This window comes from Pteropus medius, unplaced genomic scaffold (assembly GCF_902729225.1).
Source record: "Pteropus medius unplaced genomic scaffold, Ma_sr-lr_union100, whole genome shotgun sequence".
Taxonomy (NCBI): Eukaryota; Metazoa; Chordata; class Mammalia; order Chiroptera; family Pteropodidae; genus Pteropus; species Pteropus medius.
Window position 1 is genome coordinate 14,107,909 of NW_024349519.1, and position 27,993 is coordinate 14,135,901.

At 34.6% G+C, this 27,993-nt stretch overlaps 1 protein-coding gene across 1 annotated transcript in view; it reads left to right on the top strand.

The window, feature by feature from the left end:
* LMNTD1 (lamin tail domain containing 1) overlaps nt 1-27,993 on the top strand; it is a 254,462-nt gene that overhangs the window by 197,311 nt on the left and 29,158 nt on the right. Inside the window, exons 3-5 of the mRNA XM_039882461.1 lie at nt 18,065-18,183; nt 20,913-21,154; nt 23,872-24,064. Coding sequence (XP_039738395.1) covers nt 18,167-18,183; nt 20,913-21,154; nt 23,872-24,064 — 452 coding nt within the window. The 5' untranslated portion in view covers nt 18,065-18,166. The remainder of the gene's footprint in view (nt 1-18,064; nt 18,184-20,912; nt 21,155-23,871; nt 24,065-27,993) is intronic.

Genomic DNA, 27,993 nt, shown 5'->3' on the forward strand with positions numbered 1-27,993 from the left:
AGAAAGAATACTTTGTAATTGCTAATTTCTTATTTCCGAATTCAGCTGAAGATTGCAGCCTGAGACCATAGTACTTTGCAAGTCTTTAACAAGTAGGACCTAATGACACTGCCGGATTTCATAAAATGCCAATGAATTTAGATTCGCAGGAAATTTTGCTGAGGGTGAGCTTTTTGGAAGGAATGTTGAAATCCAAGACCTCGAACGCCTTATGGAGACATGAAAGAGTCCACAGGACACAATTGGTAGACTCAGGTGTTTGCTTTGGCCCGTGTCTCTCTTCTCATCTCCATTGTGTTCTGTGCCAACTGGCAGCTGTCTTCAAGGTCAAACTTTTTAAAAAATAATCAGCAACTTAAATGAGAATCAGTAATGCTTTCAGCAGGTATAATTCATTTTACTTAGTAAGCATTTCAACTATTATTACTTTTAATACAAACAAAAGTTTGGAAATCTCATATAACTAATATTTTAGAACTCATAAATAGTGCCAAATTTATATTTCTCAGTGAAAGAAAAATATTCTTTACTGAATACGTATTCAATCCCAGTCTATGATGAAAATATGGATTTTCTAGGTGGCCAAAAGAAAACAAATACAAATAAAATTATAATGTTATAACCAACTTTGAAGCCACAATTTTATGTTTCCCAAGATTCCAAATAATCTTCAACCCCGTAGGTGTTATTTTTTAATTAATTGATCTTTGCATTTGACAAACATCTTACAATGGAAATGTCTTTTCTCCCTAAAGCATTACATTTAGGCACATTTGCAGTCTGTGAAACCTGGAGTTCTGGATTACAGCTGATACCACTGGAACACTGCAGGTCTATAAAATATCTTTGATTTTGAAAAACTGTGGATTCTCAAAATCCCTAACAATTTATAGCACCTTTGATGACCAAAATCTTGAGATGTGTGCAGGAGCCACTGTGCTACAGGGCAAAGAGATTGGCTCAGTGGTTATGCTGAACAATATTCAAGGCCAAACTTGTCCCTTCTTAGCAAGGTAACATTAGATAAAGCAATTAGCCTTTCTCTCACAATTTTTGACTGTTCCAATCATGCTTTAAATGAGAAAAATCATGAGTATGTTGCGTATTTTAATAGATACCTATCTCTATTATCTGTCTGTCTGTCTGTCTATCTATCTATCTATCATCTATCTATCTATCTATCTATCTATCTATCTATCAACTGGCAGTTTAATTTCTATAATTGCTCGGGCAGAAATCCCTGAAGGCATCTTGTCTCCTCTCCTTTTCTCACACCTCAAGTCTAATTTATCAGTGAATTCTGCCAGCATTTCCTTCTGAATATATCCAGAATATGAGAGTGTCTCATCATCTCCATCAGCACCATCAGCTCTCCCTGGATGATGACAAAGTCTTCCTCTCTTGCTCAATTTCAGGCTATTTTCAATACAAAAGCTAACGTGGTCTTCTTAAAACAGAATTCAGATCCTGTCATGCCTTAGCTCAAGGCCCTCAGATGAATTTCTTTCTCAAAGTAAAGCCAACATATTTCCCACAACCTATCACCCCAAGACTTTGTTATGGGAAAGGGCACGGAGCTTCCATGACCTGAGTGTGAGACTATCCCCAAATCTCCACATGTTCATCAGCATGGAAGTTCTCTGTAGCCTGTACTTTTGAGTTTTTATAGAGGCTTCATTTCTTGGCATGATTGATTAAATCATTGGCCACTGGTGATTAAACTCAATCTCCAGTCCCTCTCTCCTTCCCAGGGATTGAGGAGAGGGGGACTCTTCTTTCCATCCTTTCCCTGTGTTACTGTAAGGACTTTTTAAATAACTGGATACCACCAAACTGATTAACCAAGAGTTTCTTAAGAAGCCATTGGTTAAATTACTCGACATTCTAAGTATTCCCATTGACCTGTCCTACCTAGTTGGAACTAATTTATAATTGGATCATTTAAAGAATAATTACCAGAGACTCTCAGCAGCCCCTTACCTTCTAAAGGGATGTGACTAATAGAATTCTGCTCGGGTAGTAAGTTTTAGCTTTTAAAGGTCATAACAGAAAGGCTCTCCAATTGGGGCCTTCTGGAGCTACTTTGGTTTGTGTATCTCTTGAACGAGGGAGACTGTATATAATTTAATTCTTATTCAGGACCCTTTCATACTTTCTAAGACTCATTTTTAGTCTTCGGGTAATGCTACATCTACATACAGCATCTATTTCAGCTCTGAATTTGGAGAAATTCCAAAGTCTGTGTAGATTTTCAAGAGATAAACCTCAAAGTTGAGGAAGCTACATTCAAAGCACAAGGAGGGCAAGAAACCTGAAGCCTCTGTACCAACAATATCCACTTCTTTGGCCAAAATTTTTAATTTACAGGATCCAGTTTGGGGCAGGGAACAGGATGAAGGGTGCCAAGAAATCTTTTAGAATTATGCAGATTTTCCTTTGGCTTATACCTGTTTCCTGCTGAAGCTGACAGTGAGATTATTCTTAATACAAAATCTTCTAAGCAAGTGTTTGATGTGATTCTTTATAGGTTTCTGAGCAAGACTGTCATTTAGAGACAGAATCTGTAAGGTGAGCTATGTCTTTGTATGCATTTTACTAATGAATGCTATGAAAATAATAGCTTATTTAATTTAATTGCTAAATTATGGAATAATAAGTTTGGAAGTAAACTTTGCACTTCAACTTGACCACCCTCTGGACTGGGCTATTTAGATCTGCAAAAAATGTGAAGCAGACAGTACTTAATGGTGAAGGGAGGAAACCACACCAAGCTCTTGCCATTATAGCATTCTTGTTAGATCCTGAAAATCCATAGGGAGCTACCATATAATCTTGTTCCTCAGTAAGGAAACACTTAATACTTGTTGGCTATGGGCCACATGATGCCAGGTTTTAATCCTTTCACATGGATAGAAGTAGAAGAGAGAAGTCAGGAAGAAATAAAAGTAAACACATCTTCTAACACAGACTTAGCCCTTTATAATATCAATTATTCTTATCTATAAATTTTCTATATTAGAATTAGATGCCTAGGATAACAAAATTTAATCAAAAGAGTGATATATTTGGAACAATATTGTTTTCTTAGCTTTATTACTAAATTTTGTAACTTAGAAGTATTCAACTACTTTTTTGTCTCAGAATCATCTTTCCTAGTCGTAATAGGTTCAGAGAGTCAGAGAAATAAAATTACCATGATTATAGTACCAATTTTGACAGTTGACTTACCAATAGCATTATGTACTTACTCCTCATATTTCATCTCTTGCAAAAGAGATGCCTTCATTGAAAGTGAATTCAGATGTTTTAAAACCAGATGCTTTAGGGATAAAACAACAGTAGTTTTAGTTGTTGTTGTTGTTGTTGTTGTTTAAATAACTAAAGAGCTGTCTTAGGCCTTTAATAATGTAATCAACAGTCAAATAGAGATATGTGGGAGCACAGCTGTTGAGGGGTGAATGGAAGGGAAGAAGGTGGTCAAAAAGAACTACAAAATTGAGATGACATATGATCTGAACCTTGAAGACTGAGAGTCTTCCACTGGACAAAAGAGGACGGAGCATTTCAGGCAAAGAAAACAACCAAACAAAGACTGCATGTGAGATATCTAAAATAGTAAAATTTGTAGAATCAGAGAAGAATAGTGGTTGCCAGGGTCTGGGGAGAGAGGACATGGGCAGTTACTAATCAATAAGCATAAAATTTTAGTTAAGCAGGATGAGGAAGTTCTAGAGATCTGCTGAACAACATTGTATTTATAGTCAACAATTCTGTCTGTACAGTTTGTTAAGAGAGTAGATCCCATGTTAAGTGTACTTACCACAATAAAATAAAATAAAATAAAAATATGTAAACAAGAAAACAAACCAATGCTGGGCGGCATTGAGAAATATTTAGCAGCCTGTTATGGTTAGATTATGGGGCTCAGAGGGAATAATGGCTAGAAATGGTGGTGAAAAGTTATTTTAGACCAGATCTTGGAGCTAAGCTAAGGAGTCTTCTCTTTCTTCCCTGCACACCAGATAACCTAAACAATTACATCTATACTTGAGATTATTTTGGTGGTATTATAGAGAATATACTAGTGAGAGAAGACCATTTGGAGGCTATTATATTTCAATAGTATAGGAGAGAGATGATGAGAGTCTATACTGGTACTGGTGCAAAGAGAAAGGAGTGGATACCAGAGGCATTTTGACTATATGTAATGGCCGATCGAACATATTGAGATAGGGAAGAAAGAATCAAGAATGAGTTCTAAGCACTTGGATTGAAAGCAACTTTATTGGTTTTACTTGAGATAGTATGGGCAAATGAAAATAACATCTCCAGTATGTTTGGAAAGTGAGCAAGAAAATGATCTTAGTTTTTTACATATTATGTCATGCATAACACCAAGCCAGAGAAGTCAAATAAGCATTGGAAATATAGATACCTGACAGTACCTATTCTATGCCATATAGACATGGATATGGAAATACACATACACATACACACATTTGACAGACAACTCAGAGCCTAAGGAGGAAACACTTTGAAACTAAAATATGTAATTATTCCTCATTTAGGAGAACATATCTAGTTTTTTGGTTTAAGTCAATTTATAGATCACATATCATAATTTATAAATATCAAAATGTGTTCAAAATCTGAGATTGGCTTATTTGGATATTTCATTGTGCTTGTAAGTCCAAGGTTAGATCATGATTGCCTTGTAGGTGAGTTTGATTTGCAGATATTCCTGAGACAGCTCTTTGAAAAGTATTTTTATTATTTTCCTTTACTGAATTCTAACATTGCATGCTGTTGTAGAGTAATAGATTGCACATAAAACTTCAGTACTGACTGGGCAAATGACAACTGGGGGAATTGCTCAGTATTGGTGCACAGTCTGAATCGGCTCTATTTTACACTAATGATACTGAATTTTCATATCAGTGAGCAGTATAGTATTAAACACCTCCCTTATTGACATGGTTATGCATTAAATCAATTCACACATACCTGTTATATATTGTAAGATCAGTATTTCAAGTAACACGGAAGGCATATTCTATTTCTATTTGGTTACCTACCCTCACCAGGGTCCCCGGGGGGGCGGTGGATGAGAGGGGGGGTGTGGAAAAAAAACTACAGTGAGTAGTTTGTTTTGGGCATATTCTCACTTACCTGTGTCACTGCTGTCCCAACCTTCAGGCATCTAAGTCCTCACTCTAAGTCCTCTGCTTGCCCAAAGGCCACAACTGTAGTATTTCACTCAGTCCTGCCTTTTATATGTGCCCAGATCACCTTTCCATCTTCTCTCTGGTGTCATTTAAGGCAGCACCACATTTTAGGGATTTAGGTTTATTTGCAGTAGTTTAAAAATGATCAACCAATCTTTCCAAGGGGTGTGTGTGTCTGTGTCTGTGTGTGTGCATTCAAATGCACACATGCACCCATATGCGCCCCATAATGTAAAATGTCTGCTTGCATGAATGACCTGATTCTGTTGTGCTCTGTGTGATGGGGAAAAGGCAGACAACCAAGCAAGTGGACAACTAGGCAGGGGAACAAAGCTAGAAGCCTCTTAGAGTGAAGTAGAGGCACTAGTAGGTAGGAGTCAGTACATCAGGACTAGAGAAATGGGTTCTTACCATCTCCTCTCCAAACCCAGATATTCTCCCACCATGACCTTGATAAGACAAGACAATGTTACCAGCAGAGACCCTGAAATGCCCCACCCTCTCAGAATATATTTTCTGAATGCAGAGGTTACTTCCTGGTTGGTCTCTGAAAGAGAGGCACTATTGGCCCTGGTCAAAATGTCAAGGAAAGAGAGGTTTGTTTTTACTTTCTGTCTCCCTCATTGAGTTATTTGCAGACTTTCTCCATACTTAATGGCAACAACATATTACATTAATTCTAAGATAATTTTTTTTCAAAATTTAACACCTCTAAAAGTGGGATGAATTGTATGATCGATGGCATCCTATGGCATTGATGTTGCCTGGATGAATTTCCTATGTAAGAATTTATTTCTAACAGTTACCTGGGGCCACTACTGACCTAAGACCACTTTAAATTAAATTATCTTCCTGAGGATTTTGCAACACAGTGGTGGTGTGAATTGAGACATTATAGGCATTATACAAGTGTGAGTAATGTCTGTGGTTCAAAATCTCAGTGTTAAGGTTGACAAATATACATTGTCTCTTGGGGAGCCCAGCTTTACGCCAGGATCTCTCCTCAGGTTCCCCACTTTGAACTTTTTTTTCTTAGTAGTTGATAAAATCAAGGTGCATCTTATAGACGAAAGGATTTAAGAAATTTGGTACTGGAACTGTTCAGGGAGAAAAATTCTTCCTAGTTGCCTACTTCTGAGCAGCAACGCTGCCTTCTTCAGGTCTTTGCTTGTCTTTCAGAGCCTGCCAACACCTTTCAAAAAGAGCCAGGTGATCATCTTCTAGGTGAATGATTCACTGTGCCATTTGCAGGTATAATGGGATTTATTAATTTGTAATTTCATCAAGATGTAATTTGTGAGTAAAGATTGTGATAGAGTTATAATTACCACTCTGGTGATTTTGTCCATTGCTTTTGCAAGTACTTATAAGGTATCTATTCTGTGCACTGGGGAAGGAACGAGATGCCCAAGAAATGTTTGCTGGGAGCTTGGCGTCTATTATGATTGGATGTCATGTGCAAAATAACTGTCATGTAATGTAATGTAGAAAGTGATGATGCCAGAGGAAAGAAATAGAAAACATTCCCCATATTCAGGAGAGAAAGAAATCATTTCTAATTCGGAGAGAATCAAAAATTTCTTTATGGAAGATATGGGTTATAATATTACTAATAAAAATAACAATGATTACCATTTAAAATACTTCAAACTCAGATTCAGTTCAGGGAGATACCATGATATACCAAAGATGATCATCATAGCTTGGCTCTTGGTGACTTATGAAGTAGGTGAAGACTAACTATCCTGAGTGAAGATTTTTCAGGGAACAATGAGAGAAATTGAAAGAAAAAGAAATCCATAAGGAAAAGGATTACGTTAGGCTAAAAGACTTGATTTAAGCCAGTTCTGTCCTAATGCTAGTTAGCAATTTCTTAAGGTGTAATGTTGACCTTTAACAAGGATACTTCCCATTCCACCCTCTGCTAGAAAAATTGGGTACCACAGACTTCAGTAGAAAAATCAGCTAAAGAGCCTTCTAGGTGGGGCTTTGTGTTCTTTCAGTGAAAGACTGAAATGTTACATTATCAGCCTATTTAGGGCTCTGCTCATGTCAAAGCACTCTGACCTCAGGCATGGAGAGTCAAAAGATTACAATATTTCTAGACTCTGTTTGTTCACAGGGAAGGTAGTTGAGAGCTCCTGCTAGCCTGAATTCTCATTAATTCTAGGACTAGTCTGAACTCTATTTCCATCAGGGAGCTTCATTAACAATTAGGGGCATCTGAGTAGGGGTGGAAAAATCTGAGACTTGTAGTACAAGTTGCAATTGCTAGAGTTTAAAAGGAAAGCATAAGCTAGAGATTTTAGAGTCATGAATATATAATGGTTGCAGATATGAAAAAAGAGTAAAATTGTTGAAGGTAATAGGAAAGGGGAAAAACAAAGAGCCAAGGACTAACACAAGGGGATCCTCTGAGTTTGGAGAAAAAGAGGAGGAAGGGGAGTTGGACAATAATTTAGAGGGAAGGAGGTTAGGAGAGAATGATATCATACAGAAACAGAGAAAGGCATTTCAAATAGAAGAGTGGTCAATCATGTCAAATGTTCCCCCAAAAGATAAAGGATTAAAGCCACTAATTAGATGGACCTAGTAGGTCATTGCAAGCCCTAAGGGCAGGCACAATTTATCCATGAGTAAACAAATCATATCACAATAGATTTAGTGTGAATAAGCAGTAAGGAAATGAAAGCAGTATAGCCCTTCCCACTTTCACTCCGTCTCTCCCCTCCCCCCACCCCCGCCGCCGCCGCCGCCGCCGCCGCCGCCGCCCCGCAAAGATATTTGGCTGTGGAATGAAAGAAGAAAGGAAGAAAGGAAGGGAAAGAAGAAAGAATATACTAGCACAGCTGCTCAAAACTGAGAGAAGTATTTCTTTTTAATTTTCAAATCTCTAAAAATTTGTCTTTAAAAGTAAGTCTGCAACCTCTAATTTTTCATTATCTTACTGCTTCATACCATGGGATTTGGATCCATAGGGTCCCAGATTCAGTCTCGGCTACTATATACTAGCTTAACCTTTTCCATTAGCACAAGCTGTACGATTTTGATGAGTTACTTAATTATATGGGATTCGTATACAGACGATCCATTTCTCTTTGTTGACTTTGTGATCTTTCTTCCTAGGAGAAGGTCTGATTAGGTTAGTCATTATCATTTAGTGCAGAACACCTCTTTTGCAGAATGGCCATCAGAGGCACTATTCTATGTGTATAAGGTTTTTATAAGATAAACAATTGAGAGTCTAAATTAGTAATACTACTTTATACTTGTATCATTTTTTAAACAATTACAAAGACCTTTCACAGGCATTTTCTCATTTAATTTGTGTAACACTCTGTGAAAGCAGGAAGAGAAGAATGAAGTAGCTATAAAAAAATGATAATGAGGCCAAATAAAAGTTGCCAAGAAGCCAAATAAATTTGAATCTCACCTGAAGGTTGTCATGCAACCTATAGGCTATAGGACCAACTCTTTTGTCTAAGTACTATGCTAAAAAGAGTATTTCTTTTATTGAGTGAAGACAGCAGTGTAGTAAACAGTGGAGTCAAATGGCATACAAATATTTTGCTTAAAAAATATGAAGATAAAGTTTTAGTAATGGCTGCCCAGGTAACTTGGACTAACTCTCCTACTAAAAACAACTAGAAAAGCTGGAAAAATGCAACAGAACTAAAGACACCAGAAAGCTATCAAGTTAGCCCAATATCATGATTCCAATATTCAGAAGAACAAAAGACCCAGAAGGATAACCCATTTTTACTGCCAGATTTACCCTATCATTGTCAGATTATTTTAGGAAGGGTTGGTTGAAAGGATGAATAGAAATTCTACAGATTTATAGATTTAAAAAGGACAAAAGTTGGAGTTCAAGGCCCAACAAAGAAAGAATCCCTGGTAACATTCCTCTCCAGACTTCACATTGGAACCTTGAAAGTCATACTCCTAGGAGTAAGGATAAATCAAGAAGACATTGGCCTTCACAGAGACTAAAACCCAACTTCAAATTTTCTTAATCCTGATTGAATTAATTAAATTCATATGGACTCTCTAGTGACCCTAGCTACCTAATATATATTTTCTGAAGTAATATTACATGACATTAGTCCTAAATTATATCTATAATTTTTTCATAAAGTATGTTTGTACTCAATCAAGAATACCCAGAAACATGAGAAAATGAGACAGGTGCCTGAACACAGACAGAAATAACAGATATCATGAACTTATTCAACTCAATAACAAAACAAACAAACAAACTCAAATAATCTAGTTAAAAATGGGCAAAGGACTTGAATAGAGCTTTTTCCGAAAAAGACATACAAGAGGTACATGAAAAGATAGGTGCTCAACATCATTAATCATCAGAGAAATCAAAATCAAAATCACAATATCATCTCACACCTGTTAGGATGGCTTTTATCAAAAAAGACAAGAAATAAGTGTTGGTGAGGATGTGGATATTGGAATTGTTGACAACAAAAGAAAACCCTCTACATCGTTGGTGGGAATGTGAAATATAGTCAAAACTGCAATCAAAATGATGAATTTTTATATACTTCTCTCTGTAATTTTTATAATACATAGGAAAAATTCAGTAAGAATACAAATGCCTCAAATAACACATTTTTTATAGTTATTCTGAGACATATAAAACATATTCAACAAAGACTATGCACTCTTTTCAAAACTACATGAAAATTATACAAAATGGACCATATGCTGGCCGTAAGGTAAACTCAATAAATTTTAAAGAACATAAATTATTCAGAATATGTTCTCTGACCACAGAGGAATTTAGCTAAAAATCACTAACAACAACAACAAAATAATTAGAAAATCTTAAATGTTTGGAAATTAACCAATGGCTATCTTAAAAAAAAACATCTATGTAAACTTTGCAGTGAAATAAATGATAATAAAAATACTGTATATTAAATTTTATGTAATAAAGCTAAAGCCATGTCTAGTTGGAAATGTATAGCCTTAACTGCCTATATTAGAAAATAAAAATAAGCTACAAAGCAATTATCTAAGTATCTATCTCAAGTATTCACAAAAAGGACTACAAAGTGAACCTAAAGAAAATAAACAATAATGTATAATAAAGAGAAAATATGCAAGTAATCATATCATAAAAAGGATCAAAATCCATAGTTAGTTCTTTAAAAAGATTGATAAAATTAATAAAAAAGAGACAAATAACCAATATCTGTAGTGAAAAGGGAGATGATACGATAGATTCCAACAACACTGAAAGCATTAAGAGGATATTTTGAAACTTTTGGGGTTAAAACACAGTTTACCGAAAACCACCAAAAATGGAATAGAAAATATAATCAGTTCTGTAACTACAAAAGAAATTGCATTTTAAAATATCCCAGAAAGTAAAGTCCAGAACCAGAATGTTTCACCAGTAAATTCTACCTGGGATATAAGGAAGTAATAATGCCATCATTCACAAATTGTTCCAGATAATGGAAAAAAGAGAAAATACTTACCAACTTGTTTAATGAGGCCAGCATAATGTTTCTATCATAATCTGACAAGGATATTACCAGAAAGGAAGATTACAGATAATCCAGTCTCTCCATATTGTTCTGTAGATTCAGTGCAATTCCAATCAAAATCGAAGCTGGTATATTTTAATTGACAAGATGATTCTAAATTTATATGGAGATCAAATGACCTAGAATAGTCATGATAATATTGAAAAAGAATACATTTGGAAGACTTATAGTATATAGTTATACTAATTAAGAGAGTGTGGTAATGGCGCAAAGATAGAGAAATAGACTAATAGAACAGAATAGAGACCCAAACATATATGGTCACATGATTTACAACTGAGGCACCACTGTCTTTCAATGATGGAAATGCTGTCTTTTCAGTAAATAGTGCAAGAACGATTAGATAACCATGTGGGGGGAAAAAAAAACAACCCTAAACTTTTAATCTTTCTATGTACCATGTATAAAAGAAGGTGAATCATAAATGTGAAAGGTTAAAAAAATAAAACTTCTGGGAGAAAATATAGTCTAAATTTTCATGACCTCGAGATAAACATTTTTTAAACAGGACATAAAATCATTAAGAAAAAAGATTGATAAATTGGGCTTCATTAAAATTAAGAACCTCTACTCATAAAATGCATCCAGAGAGTGAAAAGACAAATCACAGTCTGGGAGAAAATATAAATCCAGCAAAGAACTTTGATCTGTACTATATAAAGAACTCCTATAAAATTTTTTTAAAAAGCACCCCCCACACACACACACACACATACTCACACACACACACACATGCAAATAGAAGCAAGAAACTCCGGAAGAGTCCTGTAATTAATTAGATTCCATTAGGATCAAATAAATGGTTATGTAAGACATACCGAAAATACACTCTACTCTTTGGCCTGGGTTCCAGGCCACAGTCTGATCTCCTCCATCTCTCTGGCTCTGCCTCACACTGCACACCCAGGCCATCTCTCTGCTTCAGCCATTAATATGCCTGTGCCAGGTCTACCCTGCATTTTGATGTTTACCAGAAAAGTACATTCAATACTGTCTAGTCACAACAGGCAATTAATATGCATTTATTGAATGAATGCATGCGTGAAAGAATAAGTTAATAAATGCCTCCTTTCCTGTTCTCTGCCTTTTGAAATCCTATCCATCCTTTGAGATCCACCCATATCTCACTTTTTCTATGAAGTCTTTCCTAACCACAACAGCAAAAATAATTCTTCTCTGAGTTCTTCTAGCTCTTAATAGAACTATTCCTTTGATTCTCATCACCTTCTATTGTGCATTATCTTTTTCATACTCACAGATACTACTGTCCCATCAAAAGAATAAATTCTAGAGGAGCAAGGAACATGCCTGACACTTTTTTATCTTATTAGAGAGTATCTGCCCAATTGCCTTGTGAACAGTGGTGCTTCAGGGACTGGTGTAGTGTAATGGTAACAAATGCAATCTCTAACATTAGACAGACATAAACTCTGGTCCTGGTTCTGCCCCTTCATAGCTGTGTGATTCTGGGCAATTATCTGACTGCTGTGGGTGTCAATTTTCTCATCTGCGAAAGGCAGATAATACATTCTTAAAAGGATAAAACGAGATAATACACATAGAGTACTTAACACAAATAGGAAATGTAATAAATGACAGCTAATAGTAGCAATGGTAGTAGTATTCACTGTTGCTTATGGCTGACTCTGAAGAGTAAAAGCATTTACCCAGAAAAATAAGGGAGAAACAAATACAAACATAGAACTAAATAAATGAATGAATGAATGAATGAATGAATGAATGAAAGAAACTAAGAATAATAGAACAGCTAGAGGAAATTTCAAGCACATAAAAATGTCCAGCTTGTCTTTCTTCCACTGCAGACTAATCTACGTGTGACCAAGGGTCTTTCAGAGAGTTCTGTTTCCTAACACTGCATGTATTTTCTCATTCCATCTCAGATGTCTGGTTTTTCTTCTTCCTAATATAGAGTCTAAAACGAATGGCACAGTGTTATTTCCGACGCAGTTATTATCCACCCCAGTGGTTTCTTTTCTGTTCCTAGTGAAGATTAGAGGTGTTCTCTTGCAAAACACATCTTGAATCCCAGAGTTCTTAATATTAGAAGCCTCCCAATTTCTTCTATTCTCTCATTTACACATGAGGAAAAAAGCTGCTAACCAACTTTAATTTAATTTACCAACTTAAATTTGCTTATATTTCAGATTGTCAAGAGACTAATGAAAGCGAGTTCATTTACATAGTTTCATGGAATTTCTCAAGAATAAGTGCTATATTGCTCACTTATTCTTGCCACCTATTACCATAAACAATACTGAATAATGATAACAGTAACTACCCGTGATCAAATTTGTTCTGTGTGTGGTAACCAGAAACGAGGGGAAGGCAGGATTTGGTCACCTCCTTGCTTGTGGTGCTTCCACTGAGCTTGGCTGGCCCCTATAGGGTCTTACATTTGTGCCTGCAGTCATGGGTAAGATTCATGTTCAGGCTTCCACTAACTCTCTTTCATGCTCAGTGCTTCTCACTCAGTGTTCCTATGGGGCTCAAGTTTTCATAAGTTGTGGAGAGAGAACATCCAACTGTAATGTTGAATAATAATTGCCTTTACCCTGTTTGCAGAGGGAAAAAAAGTTGGTGGATAACATTTTCTCAATTCAAATTGTTCTCCAGTAATTTTTTACAAGTCTTTGGCTCCAGACACCATGTTTCTGCTAAAGGTTGCCAGAAGATGACAGAAGAAAATGAAATTGCAAATTCAAATCAATAAGAAAATTCAAAACCAATTATTTGTTCTTGGTTCAACAGTTTGTTGGGTGTTTTATTTTGTTTTAAGACATGTGAGCTGTTGATTGTGAGTTTATATGATGTACAAATAATATAAGATAGGTTTCTTTTTGCTAGTAAAAATATAGAAAATAGTGTATAAATGAAATAAAAATATATTGATTTGTATTTTTGAAATGTTTTACAAAGAACATGGTATTCCGCAAATAAGATCACATGTTCTGGATTTCTGCCTCCTGAACAAATCTGAGATGCCCTATCTTGGAATAATAAGTATTATATTCCTCTAAAGAACTTGGATAGAAAATATTGATAAAGGCTGAGCTTAAAATACATGTGTCCTATGTATAAAGCAGTTATTTATGAACCGTTGCTAAAAGTGATATGAATGTCTGAAGTTTCAAACCATGTTTGACACTTAGTATCACATATGCAGATCTAAGGTCTTAGTTTTGTGTCATAATAGAATTTTTTATTGGAAAGTCCCATGAAGATATTTGGACAAACTATCTGAACCTCCCAATAAGTGGTCTTTTTCTTGAACCTCCCAATAAGTGGTCTTTTTTTCTCTTTGTGAACACCTCCAGTAGGACCTTAATGAGACTCTGAATTCAAAGTAAAATAAGAACTTCTATGTTCGAGCCTGTGTTATTTACATGTGGATCTGTGTGAAGGAAATGAGTCACCCAGTACATTTTTATACTAACAAGATGCTTTACAATAAGAATTTATACTATATTTATGTGAGTGCAAATGCAAAACTATATCTTATGAGTATATAAACTCTTTGAACCTTAGATAGTGGAACATGTCATGTTTTAAGTTGTAATCCTCAACTACATATTACTCGATTCAAGAATTCCCACCCATGGCCTGAGAGGGAAAGAAAATTCTATATATACAGCCTTCATTCACACAAGACATTTTATTTATGTTACCGATTTAATAAAATCCACTAGTGTGCGAATGTTCTCTATATGTGGAAACAGAGGACTAGAATACAAAAAGCGAGTTCTTTGTGTTTTTTAGCTCTTTAAAAATTATGTAATCATAATGTTTTACCTGCTTTTTAATAAATTGCTAAATATGATATTTTGCCACTTATATTTTTTTTCTTAATCAAAGTAAAGGATCACAATATAAAGCTCAGTTTTCATAATCCTATTTTACCCTATGTCTACGCTGATGGGCTTTAATTTCTCATACAAAATTTTGGTGTTTTCCCAACAGAGGATAAGTCCAAACAGAAAATTGACACAGGGTTCAGAAGCTAGGGGAGAGAGTGATTTGAGACCAGAGTAAAAGGAAGTATCAGGACAAAGCTGGTTCAGTAATAGATAAGTGGTTAAGTGTTTACCATAGAAGGAATTAGGAAGCTACTGGACAGGTATTACAGCAGAGAAACAGAGGACAGTGAAGAGGTTTTTGTAGCAAATGAATGTTAAACCAAATCCTGGCTCTACTGGCCACATAACCTTAGAGGAGGTATTCATCCCTGTGAAATTACACTTCCTCATCTGAGAAAATCAGGAAATTCCCATGTTCCAGAGCCACGCTGAAACAATCTGTGTAAAGACTATTGCAACCCAAAAGCACTGTTTCTGCCTTTCCCTATCAGCTCTTGCTTGACCCTATCTTTCCTGAGCTAGAGACAACTGTAATAATGATGTTATCAATGTTTGAAATGTAAACATCCCCAAATGATTCTCCTTTTCTTAGCTTTTTACTATGGAGAATTTCAAACATCTACAGAGAAAAATAGACATCATGTATTATAAACCTCCATGTACCCATTACGCGGCTTCAACAATTACAAGTCACAGCCCATCTTTTTTCATCTATATTCACTCCCTACCCTCTGTATTATTTTGAAGTAAATCCATACATCATATTATTTTATCTATAAATGTTTCAGTGTGTATCTCTAAATAAAATGCCATAAGACACCTAAAATATATAACAGCTGTTCCTAAAATATTGAGTGTGCTTAAATTTCTGTCATAAATTTTTTACAGTTTACTTGAATTAGAGTATAAAGTATATCCACAAATTACAAAGGGTGTCTTTTAAATCTCTTAATCTATTAGCTAACGTGCTATTCTGTTCTCTGCATATATGTAAATTAGAAGATTTATCAGATCCGGGTTTTGTTGTCGTTGTTGTTGTTGTTGTTGTTGTTGTTACTATTATTATCTGTTATGTAAGTTATATCAACCACATGAATACACCAAGTGGTATTGTCATTGACAATGTAATTTTTCCAAACTGATGAATGACTCTTGGAAAAGACTTGAACAAACCAATATATAATCTTGTAAACAATGTAAACGGTAAGTAGTTACCTCCTGGAAATTTTAGTATATGTCAAAAAGTGTGCAAAAATATTTTGTATTTATATGTAATCTAGAGTTAGGTTTTAGGTCCAGGTAATTATAAACTATTTCTCGTCTGCATGAATCTCTGGCAAATCATGTGACACATGGGGAAATTCTTTACGAAGTAAGATTATTTGCCACATCGCAGAAATCTAGCCTCCGGCTCCTGTCCACTAAATGCCAGTAGCCCCCCAGCAAATCCTTATGACTACTATTATTGTCACCTCGTATTTAGAAAACTCCTCCTATGGTTCACTTCATCCCCCTGTTGAAAACCACTGGCTAAGTTCAAGCAATAGGAAAAGAGGAAATTGGTTTTAGTTGCTTATATGCTATAAGTTTGTGAAAAGGAATAAGGAAAATATCCTGTATGAGCAATGGCTATTGAAACATTTGCAAATTTAAAGCTTTCCAAAGTTTTTCTCAGTTGACAGAATTTTGTTTCTCCAAACTATGTTGAAAATGTGAATAGGCTCTATGATAAAACAAGTATGGTCATAACGATTTCTTGCTAATACATGTAGTTCGAGTACAGAAATTTTAATATCTAGCAAATCATTTATACAGGCAGAGTTAAAGAAGCTGGCAAAGTGGCAAGAAATAATAAAGCCATTTTTCATTCTTTTTTAAGCAAAAGTATAAATTTATAAATCTCCTTATGTTGCATTTGCATAATTGGCCCATAACACTCATAGGAAATTGTGCTTCATCTCTGAGACGGAGAAAATAGTCAAATGTTTACCATCTTCTGGCTTACTGGCCTTACTTACACTTACTTTGTTCAACATCCTTTATTTTCAAATACTACTCATAATTCTAATATGGAAGTCATTTTTTTAAATCTAAATTGGAAGATGTTTTATCACTATTACTTGAAGCGAAAATCGTTTAATCATAGTACCTTGTCGTTTTCAGGTACATAGTAGATGTTCATTTAAATATTTTAAAAATTAACTTATACAGTAATTCTCATTAATATATCGTATCATTGTATATAATCATGTACTTTCATATGTGTTAATTTTATTCTTATACCCTTATTATCATGAAACATTAAGTGTGGATCTTTTTACTCAAAGTAGAATCTGGGGGTGGCTCCATAGTATAGTGGTTAGCACGTCTGCTTTACAGGCAGAAGGTCCTGGGTTCTCGCCACAGGTGGAGCCACAGACCAGGCCCCGGATGTGCCAGGCCCCCTGAATGTGCAGGGGGCGCCAGGCCTGGGGAGTCGGGGGGCGGGGAGCAGGCCCCGGATGCACATGTCGAAGGAGACGCCCACCATCAGAGATTCAGTTCTTAAGGGGAAATGGCAACATCCATAAGTCAGGTGTGGAAGGTGGAGGAGGGGGCGGAATCAAAGGGGCGAGGGAGGGGGGGAGGTAGAATCTGAATTGATTTCTTCTAAATCATACTGCTGTCATAGATAAGAGAAAAATTTAGGTCTCTTGGCTTTGATTTCAATATTTCTACCAGTAGGTTTCTTTTCGCCTTTACAAGTAATAATGTTTTCTGTTCCTGCTCCATGTATTCAAAGAATATTTGTCAAAACAAAACAAAAAAATACAAAGGTTTTTAAAATAAACATTTTAAAACAGTGATTAACTCCCCAGTATTTATTACATACTAGCCTTGACCCTGAGAAATCCAAAATAGGACCAACATTTTGGTGACAAAGTTTGTGTGCTGGAAGATACAGCTCTCCTAAAATCAAGTTATCTTATATAATGTCTGCTTACTGCAAAGCAGGTGCAGCACCAACATAATAACTGTTCAGAGACTGGAACTTTGTAACTATGGAGACATTATCTCACAGTGTTCTATTGGGCAGTGTTGCCCAGATGTAAAAACTGTAGTAGTAAAGATAGCTATTATGGGTTACCGCCCTTCCTCTTCAGTTGCTTCCAGTGAATGTGTCACCCCTTCACCTTCATTTGTCTAATATCCTTAGCCAGTATCAGTATTGGCTATGTCAGGCCTCTCATATTCCCATTAGAATCCTGGTCCCGACACCAGCTTGGTAAAGAAATCATTAAATCTGAAAGGTGCTTTAAGGTAATTAGATTAACAGGTGAGGTCACTTGAAAACGAAAATCTCGCTTGAACCTCAGTTATATTCATTGCCTAATGTCATGATCTCTTTTCCCAGGAAAGAAAAGAGACTTCTCTTCTAGCCAAGATGAAAGACACATAAGCCATTCTGGAAACTTCAGGGACCCTTCAGAGTGAAGTCCATGAGCAGAAAGATAAAATGAAGAAACAAGCACAGTAAGAATGGCTCAAATGAGAGGACATTTGTGTTTTAGAAGATAATGATGGAGTACTTGACTTCTTGTTTCAAAACATCTAATGAAGTAGTTAGAACAACAATTGATTCCACACATTTTCTAAAATTAATTAATTATAACATACAACTATTTCGCCAACCACTGTTTTATAAGGTTCAGTCCTTTAGTAATATAAAAATGTTCCTAGACAGATCTTCATCTCTGGTTGAGAGTCCAAAGCTAATGTCTAACATGTTAAGGCAATTGGCAGATAATTTCTTTAGAACTACTTTACTGAGCTCAGGACAGAGAATTGCTAGAGAATTTTTGTTTTGGAAATGTCTGTGAGTATGTTAAATAAAAGCTACAACCCCCTGTTTTTACTACTAATGTAAACCATCTATCAACTAAAGAAGTAGCATTGGTTTTCCAATGTTTTCTAAAAAAAAAAAAAATGACCTATAGTATTGAATATACACAACTTAAAGCTAATGTTACTCTGAACTTAGATGTCCTGCATTTACTGTTCAGTTTGTCCATTTTTTAAAATATTTGTTTTAGAGGTCATCTGAGAGATGATTGTTGTCATTATTACCAATTCAGCATCTTCCAAAATAACACTGAAATGCTGGAATTGCCCTTTCATAACTGCCTCTGGTTTAGTGCTAATCAATTACAGAGGGAGCAAAATACCAAGAAGGAGCTTGGAAAATACCATATGCTAACGGGAAAGCTAACCAAGCACTAGGTCAAACCTCTCATCTTCCAAAAGGAATCTAATAGGTTTGTGAGTGCAGGGTTTTCAGACAATGGGCTGCCTCACACACATCTCTTCCTGAAATATTTCAGCTCTTCCAAAGGTGCATGCCGCCATTAGAAGTTTCTTATTCAAATACAAAAATAAGAACACCCCACGGCCCTAGGCCAGACTTCTTTGATTGCTACATTTGCAAAGGCTTATTGGGAATTTTTTGTGGAATTAAGTTTATTTGGAAACGCTATTGTTTTACTGGAGGAAGAAAAAAAATTAGGGCTTATGAAATGAACATGCTGAAAAGATATAACCAGTTTATTTGTAATGAAACCCAGATGTAAGGAACTTTGAACGAAAAAAAGTACTTTCCTGCTTATTCTAGCCAGTATTGAGGAGAAATCATGTCATGTGAGCCTGTCTCAGGTTGAACAGAGATGAAATATTTGTAATTTGCCAATCGATCTCTGTAGTCTCCTTCCCACTACCACAATAGTCATCCTCAAGTGTATCTTCATGAGTTAGAGCTTTTCTGACAAAGATGAGTGCTTGGGGTATCAGCAGCATGGCAAGTGCTCAGGCTTAATAATAAGTACTGGGCTAATAATGCAATTTTCAAAGCCTATGCCATTTAATTATAAAAAAATAATTTGCCTGAGATTTCTGTGCCTTCTGCAAGGTAAATTTAGAGAAGTCTGATTTTGAGTACAAAGCTCTCCAGATATAATATTTCTGATGAAGGAACTTATAAAATGTAGAACAAAATGATTGTGACTACCTCTTGGTAAACAGAGAGATTGAAACTGACATCAGCAACATGGAGATTAGGAAGCTCCAGACGCTGTTCCCTTGTGGGAATGTTTGAGAAAAAAACAAACAAACAAACAAAAAAAACACAAGACTGGCTAAAATAACTTTCTAGGAACTCTGGAAAACAAAGAGATCAAAATAGAGACGACCCATGGAGGTAAAAAACTTAGCTCTTGAATTACAGTGGATATGTGTCCCCCAGAAAGGAGGTGCTTGAACTGCTGGCCGTTCATTCAGTTTTTCAGAAAGCTAAAAAGTTTTGAACCTCAGAACTTTGTTCACAATTCAAGCATTAAACATTCACATGCACGCTCGCACACACAGGCATGCCGATTGCTTTTCATTTACTGAGAAGAGTGTGACTCATAAAACATAGTTGTCATAAGGCTTTTCATGAGCCATGCCATGAGAATATTGTTTTACTTGTAAAATAATTATACTGTAGTTTAGAGACTTTGTTTAAATGACTGTGCACTAGTTAACAAATGCTTCTATATTTATAAAAAAAGAAAGAGAAATCTTTGTTCATAGGAAGATTTACTTATAAAAATAGTACCTGGAAATTAAGTCTTTTTTCTCCCTCATTTCTGCCATTCTCTTCAACATTCACACACACACACATACACACATATGTATACATGTGTACTGTTTATAGTTATTAATTTGCAGAGTCTATTTAAAAGTAGACATTAACACTAGAATCTTTATAAATATAGGAAAATTAGTTCAGCAGCAGGAGTTAAATTAAAGGAAATTATAATTGAAAGAAGAAATATGATATAATGAATGATAAAAGTAAGGTATAAATGGTTTATAGAGTCTCAGTTTTGCATTAAAAAAAAATGCATTTAAAAGCCTGAAAGAAAATGGTGATATTTTGGTTGATTTTTATTTTCTTCTTTCTACTTTTATACTTTTTCAAAACCATCCACAGTAGGAGTTTACTGATTTTTAAGTAGAAAATAGGAATAAAGCATGTCTTGACTTGATACTAAAGTGTTTAGATTATTAAAACTAGAAATATAAAATGTTTTTGTGCTTATGTCAGATGCATAGTATCTTTGAAAAGCAGAACTCTGGATAATAATGATAGTTCATGCTTCATGTCATAGTCTATTCATTTTGACTTTCTCTAATTTATTAAAATTTATTAATTTTTTCGTACACAGAAGAGAAGGTACACATGTCGACCTCCAAAGGACACAGGCATCTTTAGTACATTTTTTTCCAACTGAGACAGATTCAAATATCACAATACTGCCATTGTCACGGTTTTTATCCTATGAAACTCCTCTCAGTTACAATCTGTCTAGCCCTCAGATTAGTGGAGTAAGTGTACTTACATCAACAACTGCGTTAAAGTCTCCAAAATCAACTATAGTGAACCATTGCCAATTAGAAAGCAACTTAGGTAAGCAAAACACTCACCAAATTTTTTAGACTATTTTTAAAGTGTATATGTGTTTAGATGCCAGAATAATGTTTTATTATTCGTCTCCAATAATAATAATTTCTTAATGTCCTATGCAGAGTAACATGACTACGCTCACTATTGGTCCTTGCACTGGAGTCATATTCCAGTCACAAAAATACATGTGGCCAAATATATCATCCTCATGATTAAAAAATCATGAGGATGATATATTTGAGTTTTCATAATGGTTTTCATAATGGTTCATGGGTTGACTGCTTAGATGTTCTAGAATTACTAGATAACTTAAAGTTCTAATGTATGACGGTAACTTCCCTTCCTCTAAATGCTAACAGAAAGGTCAAGCAATGTCTTGTGTAGTTTGTGCCTTTAGGAGATTTAGGGCTTTGGTGAGGGAAAGACAAATAGATAAAAGAAGAAAAATGAAGCGGGTAAAATGGCTGAGAGAAAAGAGAGAAACAATAAAAAATTTGAAGGAGAGGAAAACAAAAGCAGTAGTATGGTAGGAAGAAGTAAAGTTTTGGCAGTTGCCAACAATGCACTCAGCAACACCCATGCTGCTGAGTTTTTATTCCTCATCTATCAACTAAAGTTTAGGAAACTTTGAGGGTATGTTATAGTTTACTGAAATGAATACTGTCCTTGGAAACAAAGAACCTGGGTCCAAACTACCTTTCTGCTCCCTGCAATATGAGATGTTAGGTAAGGTATTTTAGCATCTCTGAGTCCCATTTTCTGTAAGTGCAAAACGGGGATTAAAATACCAATTTCACAGGGCTATTCTAAAGATTAAACATTTATGAAAATCACCTAGCACATAGTAAATACTCAATAAAAATTAGTTATGAATCTGAACATATCTGTAAGCACTTTCTCATAGAATAGGCTACATTTGGATTTATATTTCAATTACCAGACAACTATCAAGTCTCAAAACCAGTAGAACAAACACACTCTTTACCATTTGATACCTCCATTTTCCTCTACCATCCTGTGGACTTATACAGCCTGGCTGCTTCTTATTTCTATTTGATTTTGTTCCCGAAGCCTTTGACACAATGTTATATAGGATTTTGACCTACTGCTATTATTGTCATTTTCCCTATGCATTATTGTTTGCATGCCTAAGACACTCTTTTCAAAGAAACCTCCTAAGTTCATGCCGACATTTAGCAATGACCAAATCTATATGCTTAAAAGTGAAAATACAGATTTTACATCTAAAGAGGGGATATTTTCCATCCTTTGGCACTGTGTTATTATGGCACATGTTCTATATTTGGGTTAAACTGAAAGCTCCTAGTATTAGTGAAAAAAAAAAATAGAATGGCTTCCCCTTGCAAGATGAGAGTTCAGCTAGGATGTAGACTTCTCCTTCAGTTACTGTAGATTCTGCTTCTGTAGAAAGATATCTGAGTTTGCTGTGTTTATTTCCATCTTTTCCTCTAGATGAAATAACAACTGGGACTAAAATTGATGTGTCTACTTTCCTTTTAGGATACAAAGGTTTTCATCCCTCAGAATGATCTATTAAAAGAGCTGCACTATACATTCTCCTTCCCCAAAGTAATTTAAGAATTAAGTAAATACTTAACTGGGAATACACTAATTTAATTCCAAACATTTCTTCTAAGCAAAATATTTTGAGGAATCCTCTTCAGGAACTCTGAGTTTATTCTTTGTATCTTTCACCTCCCTTTGGTTTTATTAAAGTTACAAGAATATAAGGCAAACTCTAGATTGTGTTAATCTCTGATGGTTTTGGACCCAGGGTCACATCAACCAAAGCACCTATACTACAGCAATAGCCATCATTTATTGGATACCTGCTAAATACCAGACACTGCTAGACACTTACCTACATTACCTTCAACCTTTATATCACCTTATCAAAGTAGTATTATCCTTATTTTATGTTCAGGAAAACTGAGGATAGGCAAGTTTCAATCAGTTGGTTTAGTAAGTGACTGTCTAAACCTAAGACATATTACTCTATCCACTTCATCATGATGCCTCTCTGTAGTGTTACTCTCTCTTTGCAGATACATTATTATATTTATCCAGCAAGGTTCTTTCTGTGAAAAATAATTAAATCTATTTTGTGTTTGAATCTTAATAGTGAGAATTTTAAAGGAGCAGATTTCCAAAAAAATACTAGAATCTGTTTAAGCATTACTTTATCTTTCTAATAAAGTATTTTAGTTGATGAGAGGAAATTTAAGTCTTTACCTGGCAAAAGTATTAACCATTGGTAGTAAAGGACTCATTTGAAGCTTTAATTTATGGGTAGTAATTTGGAGAGAATAGCTAATATGAAATAGAATAAAGCTGTATTTATATATAACAAATTGAAATTTGAATGACTCAAATGTTCTACCTATTCAAAAACGTATATGCTTCTAGTACAACTATATAACCAGTTAAGTAGTCATTACACTGATAATATAATTGATAGTTTAAGGTAACTGAAATAATTTCTAGGAATTGAGTTATCACTAAAAATAATCAATTACTGGTTATTTTATAGACTTTGGTTTAAAGCTTTTAACTATCTTCTTCAGTTTGGCAATGACAGTAAACTATATAAAGAATATAGCTTTGTAGAGGCAAAGAATAACAATAGTGGCTTTGAGTTCTTTTAATGTCCTCTTATTTACTTCTCTTTCTGTTGCTTTCCTCTTTGATTTCTTTGAAAGGAGTCAGCAGATTCGTAAGTGAAAAGACTCTGTCGGTTCATGCTTTTGAGCCAGCCGTGACTGGAGAAGGGGAGGATTATTTCCAATCTTTGTTTGGTGATCCAAAGAAATTTCTTGCACAGTCATTCCAAACCGAGAAAGGTTGGAAGCACTTTTCTATGATTCTTAAAGAAGTGAGCCAATCTAGATCCAGGTACATATTCTATTTGAATTATTAATATCTTCTATTGGGTTAGGAGCAATAAATCAGTAGGAAACAGTTCTAAGCTGTTGTGAGATCCATGATTTCATCTAAAATCTTAAGCAATTATTGAAATATAACTGTTTCATGTTCTGAGAGTTAAAAGGAATCAATATAACTTTCTAAGAAACCACACAAGGAATGTTAATTCTTCACAGATGCCAGAGAAAACAGCACTACATAATCCCTATAAATAAAGTCAACCCAATTATTCAAGACCTTTTTTATTATTGGCAAATTATCAGACAGACTTAGTATCTTTTTTTTCTCCTACTAGGATCTGAAGTTCAAGATAGAAGGAGAAAGGTTGGACTTTTAACTCGATTCATTTTCATGGTATTAGTATCTATGGAAAAAAGAATTGATCAGGAAGAGAGTTGATATTAGAACTAAAAAGCTGACTCATCTATACATTTATGTTATCCTGCTTTTTTTGTTGTATGAACAACAGATAGAATTGTAAATTGTTAGTAATGAATATCTGTTGACATATAGGGTTACAAGAAATTGTTAGCCAGACTTGAAAATCAGACATAAAAGAAACTTTTTCTGCCTTAGGCCAGAGTTTTAAAAATCAATCACTATTACCATCTAACCGTAGTGAATACCTAAGCATTCTATCAACCATCTGAAAACTCTTAAATTATTTATTCAGTACCTACCATGTTAAATATGATGAATTTGGGGGGACAAAATTTCAAAAAAAACACAAAACTTATGAATGTGATTTTAAGAACTTCCATTGAGATCAGGGATGACTTGCAGGTAAGGATCAAGAGAGAGGCAAATAAAGTATCAAGGCATTCAAAGGAGAACTTTCTTTCAGCAGATGATCTGGAAAGATTTTGTGAAGGAGTTATTACTTAGAATATTGTGAAGGGATAAGTAAATTTTGAATATGAGAGCATTCTAGCATATTAGTTCTCAATTCTACCTACATAAATCACCTGGGGAGCTGTTAATCTCCTGGCCCTACCCCAGACTCTGAGTCAGAATTTCTAGTGGTAGAATTGGGAACTAATTGTGTATGTGTCTTTTTAATCCCATGGTAATTCTAATGTACAGCATGGGCTTGGAACCACTAGCCTAGAGCAAAGAGCACGTAAACCAAGTGAAGGAGGCAGAAAAGCTAAGATCAGATCAGGTACAAGGCATTTTAAAGCATGGCTACACTGAACAGTGCCCAAAGAGATATAATAAGGTTAGGGCCAGAGCTGGGGACAGATCATAGTCAGCCTTTAATACCAGACTGAGGAATTTGGACTTCACTATGGGAAGCAATGGGAAAGTTTCAAACAGAGATGTGACAGGATTGTGATTTAAAATATTTAATCTGTGGCAATGAATATTATAAATAATTGTCGGATTTTGTCAAATGCTTTTTATACATCTATTAAGATGATCATATGTTTGTTTGTTTTTTAATGTTAAAACAACCCTACACTCTTGGAATCAACCCCATTTGGTCATAATGTTTATCCTTTTAATATGTAGTTGAATTCAGACTTTTACATCTATGTCTGGGAAGAATATTGGTCTGTAGTCTTCTTTTCCTGTAATGTCTTTGTCTGCTTTGGTATAAGGTAATGTTTGCTTCATAGAATGAATTGGATATATTCCCTCCTCTTTTATTTTCTAGAAGAGTTTGTTTAGAAATAATATTATTTTTTCCTTAAATGTTTTTATAGAATTTATCAGTGAAGCCATCTGGGCCTGGGGTTTCTTTGTGGGAAGGTTTTTACCTACAAGTTCTATTTCTTCAAAATAGATATCAGGATATTTTGGTTATTTATTTCTTCTTGAGTGAACTTGGACAATTTGTGTCTTTCGAGGAATTTGTTCATTTTATCTAAGTTGTCAGAAATATTGTCATGAAATCATTCATAATATTTCCTTGTTATCCTTTAGTATCTACAAAATCTGTAGTGATGTCACATTTCTTATTGCTGGTACTGATTATATGTGTCTCCTCCTTTTCCTGATCCATCTTGCATAAAAGTTATCAGTGTTCTTGAGCTTCTCAAACAACCAGTGTTTGGTTTCATTCATTTTTCTCTATTTTTGTTTGAAAACAAGTCTCATTTCATTGATTCAAGAAATCATTTCATTGATTTCTATTCTGATCTGTATTCCCTTTTGCCTACTTTAAGTTTCATTTGCTTTTCTTTCTCTAGTTTCTCAAGGTGAAAGCTGAGCTCATTGATTTCGTACCTTTTTCTCTTCTCCTATAAGCATTTAGTACTATAAATTTTCCTCTAAGTAAAGTCTTAGTGGCATCCCTCAAATTTTGATATGTTGTATTTTCATTGTCATTCGGTTCAAATACTTTCTAATTTTCATTTTTATTTCTTTAATCCTCGAGTAATAAAAAGTGCATTATTTAGTTACCAAATATTTTATAGATTTCCCAGAATTATTTTCAATAATTCTCCAGATATCTTTTTCCTATTAGTCTCTAATTAAACTCCATAGTGGTCAAAGAACATAATTTGTATGACTTAAGTCCTTTTAAATGTATCGAGACTTGTTTTATAACCAGGATATTGTCTATCCTAGTAAATGTTCTGGATATACTTACAAAAAAAATATATTCTGTTGTTGTTGAGTAGAGTGTTTCACAAATATCAATCAGGTCAAATTAGTTGATGGTATTAAATCTATTGTCTTTTTGCTGATTTTATGTCTACTATTTCTATCAATTATTGAGAAAGCATTGTTAAAATCTCTGACTACTATTGTGTTGTTGATTTTTCCTTACAATTCTATCAGTTTTTGCTTTATAAGCTCTGTTATTTAGGTGCACAGACATTTAAGATTGTTATATCCTCTTGATAAATTAATCTCTATATCATTATGAAATGGTCTTTTTTATCCCTGGTATTACTTTTTGCTTGTAAATCTACTAAATCTGACATTAGTATAGCCGCTCCAGCTTTCTTTTTACTGGTGTTAGCATGGTGAGTCTTTTTCTATTCTTTTACTTTCAACCTATTTGTGTCTTTATATTCAGAGTGCATGTTTTGTATGTAGCATTTAGTTGGAACTTGCTCTTTTATCCAATCTGAAAATCTGTCTTTTAATTTGAGCATTTAAACCATTTACATTTAAAGTAATTTAATAGGGTTAGGGTTAAGTTCGCTATCTTACTATCTTGTTTTCTATTTGTTCCAACTGCTCTGTTTTCTTTTCCCCCCTTTTTCTGTCTTTTGAATTAATTCTTATTAATTTTATTTTATCTTCATTGCTGGCTCATTAGCTTTAATTCTGATATTTTAGTGGTTCCTTCCAGGTTTATAGGATACATCTTAAGTCTATCACAGACTACCTTCAAATGATATTATACCACTTCACATATAGTATAAGAGCCTTATAATACTATACTTTTATTTCTTTCTTCCCAGCTTTTGCATCACATATTTTACTTGTACATATGTTATAAACCCCATAATCCATAGTTATTTTTGTTTAATCAACTTTTAAAAGAAATTTGAAGGATAAGAAAAATATCTTTTATATTTACCCTTATGTTTTCACTGCTTTGCAGTACTTTTTTAGTGTTTTTGTTTTGTTTTGTTTTATTTTGTTTTTTGTCTATAACTCATGTTTTCCTTCTTTAACATTTCTTGTAGTATGGATTTGCTTGTGAGGAATTATTCAGGTTTTTTTTAACAGTTTTATTGAGATATCATTGATATAAAATTGTATATACTTAAGATGTACAACTCGATTTTTTCTTTTTGATTTTTTTAGAGATATAATTGTCATATAACATTGTGTAAGTTTAAAGTGTACAACATGATGATTCGATATGCATATGTATTATGAAGTGATTGCCATAGTAAGATTAGTTAACACATCCATTACCTCACATAATTACTCTT